Consider the following 2960-nt stretch of genomic DNA (forward strand, 5'->3'; position numbering starts at 1 on the left):
GGGTCAGTGTCTGGCCCCCTCCCATCTTACGAAGGTTTAGGAGGAACTGGAGAGTGAGACACAGCAGCCCAGAGCAGGTGAGCTTAGGGTAGCCCCCGACTCTGATCCCGTCTTGGAAACCCCAGAGCCTCACAGCCATGGGAGATAGAGGGGGCAGGGAGACAGAGAGGAGGACTTTTTGGATCTCACTTGATACACCAGCATCATTTGCATGTGGCTACTGATTCCATTTTGAAGTGTCCCCTTTGGTCCCCACACTAGGAGGAACACAGCAAAGCTGCACCAGGGGACATGACCAGCCTGGTGCAGACATTCAAGGCACTCCTGCAGGAGGACATCACCAATGGCCTGGTGCCTGCTCTGCAGAGGGACAACGAGACTTTCCTCCACGAATTCCAGCGCACCTACCAGAGTCTGACCAGCACCCACAAGCTGATGGAGCAGCTGTGCAGAAGGTGCGCCCCCTTCTCCCCACCCAGGGTCCGCTCCCTCCAGCATGTGTGGGAGGCTAGGCATCACTGAACCCCGTCACTGTAGAAGGAGGGGCCACAAGGACCACCCTGCCTGGGTGTGTGCAGGACCAAGAAGGAGCCCTGGCAGGTTGGCCTCAGGCTGGGGCCCAGGACTCTGAGCTTCTCCCTGGGCCTGTCCTCAAACTCTGAGGCCTCAGGAAAGCAGCTTCCACTTTTGGGAAGAAAAGAAAAGTCCACACTTTTCTTTCTGGGAGGATCCCTGATCACCACGGAGCCATACAGGGACCCCTGGGAGGCATGCGGGGACCCGGGCCCGGAGACAGAGAGGTAGAGTGTGCTGGGTCCATTCATGTCTCAAGGTAGCCTGTCACTCAGGAGGAGGGAGACACACCTCCCAGCCCTCCGGGCTCCATGACTCTCAGGAAGCTGGTCAATCCCACCAGGAACCTAGGAGGTAAGGGGACTGGAATGTAAGAGGTGACACCTGCCTGGTTGTCTCTAGGTGTGGAGACCTCAGCGCACAAGTGGAGGAGGATCAGCTTGAAGTGAAGAAGTGAGTGGTCTTTAGTCGGAGAGGGAGGGTCCCCTTCTCCAGATGGGGCACTTGGGAGGCTGGTGTAGAGGAGGCTGGGCAAAGCCAGGTCCACCCTGCTGTGACTCCCAGGAGAGGGCTTTGCCTGTAGCAGGACACAGAGGGGAGGAGTGGTTCAGGGATCCAGGGAGCAGAGGATTGGCCGGGGTGCCAGGGTCAGGCCCTGTGAGGACCCCTGCAACTCGGCCAATCCCACCAGAGCACCCACACTCTCCTGCATGGAGACTGCACAGAAGCTGGGGGACCACTGGCCACACATGTCCCTCAGGATCGCCCTCATCACCCAGGGCCCCCTGGTCATGCTATGGGAAGCCCATCACACAAGGGCCTTGGGAGGGTCTAGCCTGAGGCGCCAGGTGCTGACGGCTGCCTGCCCACTCCCACCTCCACAGCACCCTCTGCTCCATCATTAAAATGCTGCAGTATACAAATCCTGAAGACTTCCTGGGAGCCCCGAGTGTGGAAACCCCGAGGCGTCTCAACACCTTCCAGCAGCACACCATGCCTGGGAAAGAGCTGAGCCTCCATGTGCATGGACTCCTGGCACAGCTGGAGCACCCCCATCCCAGTGAGTCTGGGCCTGTGACAAGGACACAGTATGAGGAAGCCTTGTGCTGTCCCCACAGGAACTGGGTTTGGTTCTGAGCCACATAAGCCTGGTGGCCCTGGTCTGAGAAGACACCTGCCATGGGAGAGGAGCTGCCTTACTCTCAGGGCAGGTGCTGGCGGCAAGTGGGAAAGGCCCAGGGCAAGGCAGTCATGTTGGGCTCTTTCCTTCTGCAGCTGCAGTGCCAACAGAAGTGCCTCCAGCAGAAGAGCCCCAGTTTCCAGCGACGCAGCTCACGGCCATACCCACTGAGCTGGGGGGAGATCCACCATCCAAAGTGGAGAACAGATCCACTGCAGCACCATCAGCAGAGGGAGCGCCAGGGCCTCCAGGGGTCACCGGGACACCTGGGGCTCAGGAGGCAGCTCAGCCGCCAGCCACCAGCCCAGAGGACGTTCACCCCTGCTTTCCTGGGGCTGTGGAGGGCCAGACTCACAGTCCACATGTCTTGGGACGGCGTCTCCTCCTTCTCTGGTGGCAGCAGTTGCAGATACCAAGAAGTTAGAGGGGGAAGGTTCAGGAGGAGCCAAGACAAAGCCCACTCCACTCCCTCCTTGTTCCCAACAGAAGAGGTCTCTTTCCGTTGTAACAGCTATCCATAGGTAAGTGTCATGGTGACCTACATTCACACAGCCAGGTCTGAAGGAGCCATTCCCACATCTTTGACAGCACCAGGTCACCAGAGGTGGACGTTTGCCCAGCTGATGACAGAGCGCTCCTTCCCACCTGTGTCCACCTCCCCTCAGAGGCTAACATCGGTTTGTGTTCACTGCTACCTTTCCTCCCCATTGAATGGCCCTTTACTCTGTGGAAGTGTACAGGTTGGACCCCTGCCTGGTGATCGAGGCCCTGTCCTCTCCCCTCCAGCCTCCATGCCCCCAACCTTGTCTGTGAAGACAACCCCACTCAAATGCGGGTCACACCTTCTCCTGAGTTTTGCGACTCCATGGTTAACAACCTTCAGAGCTTTGATCCTCCTGAGAGCCGTGATCACTGATGGTGGTTCCAGGGCGGCCAGCTACTGAACCCACCTCCCTCCTCCAGCAGTGCACTGTGGGCCTGTCCTGGAGTGAGCCCTGTCCCCATCTGTGGTCCCTGGAAGGGTTAGTTCTCCACAGTCCTTCCTCACCTGCCTTCTTTTTCAGAGATGAACTGCGGACTCTCAGAACGTTTCCCCTTGTAGGTCACAGCTTCAAGCCACCTTGAGGACAGCAGCAGCCACTGGCGTCCGCCTGGACTGCAGTGTGTGCACACAGTGACGTGGAATCCAGTGTCACAATGATATGAT

General features: G+C 58.6%; 1 protein-coding gene across 1 annotated transcript; it reads left to right on the forward strand.

Annotated features, from left to right (window-relative positions):
- The first annotated feature begins 291 nt into the window (after window positions 1-291).
- On the forward strand, window positions 292-1710 carry LOC124968287 (ral guanine nucleotide dissociation stimulator-like). Its single transcript, XM_047530547.1, has 3 exons — window positions 292-455; window positions 976-1026; window positions 1458-1710. The coding sequence occupies exons 1-3, from the start codon at window positions 292-294 to the stop codon at window positions 1708-1710; spliced, it is 468 nt and encodes a 155-aa protein (XP_047386503.1).
- The last annotated feature ends 1250 nt before the right edge of the window (window positions 1711-2960 follow it).

Source organism: Sciurus carolinensis, chromosome 17, assembly GCF_902686445.1.
Source record: "Sciurus carolinensis chromosome 17, mSciCar1.2, whole genome shotgun sequence".
In the NCBI taxonomy this organism is placed as follows: domain Eukaryota; kingdom Metazoa; phylum Chordata; class Mammalia; order Rodentia; family Sciuridae; genus Sciurus; species Sciurus carolinensis.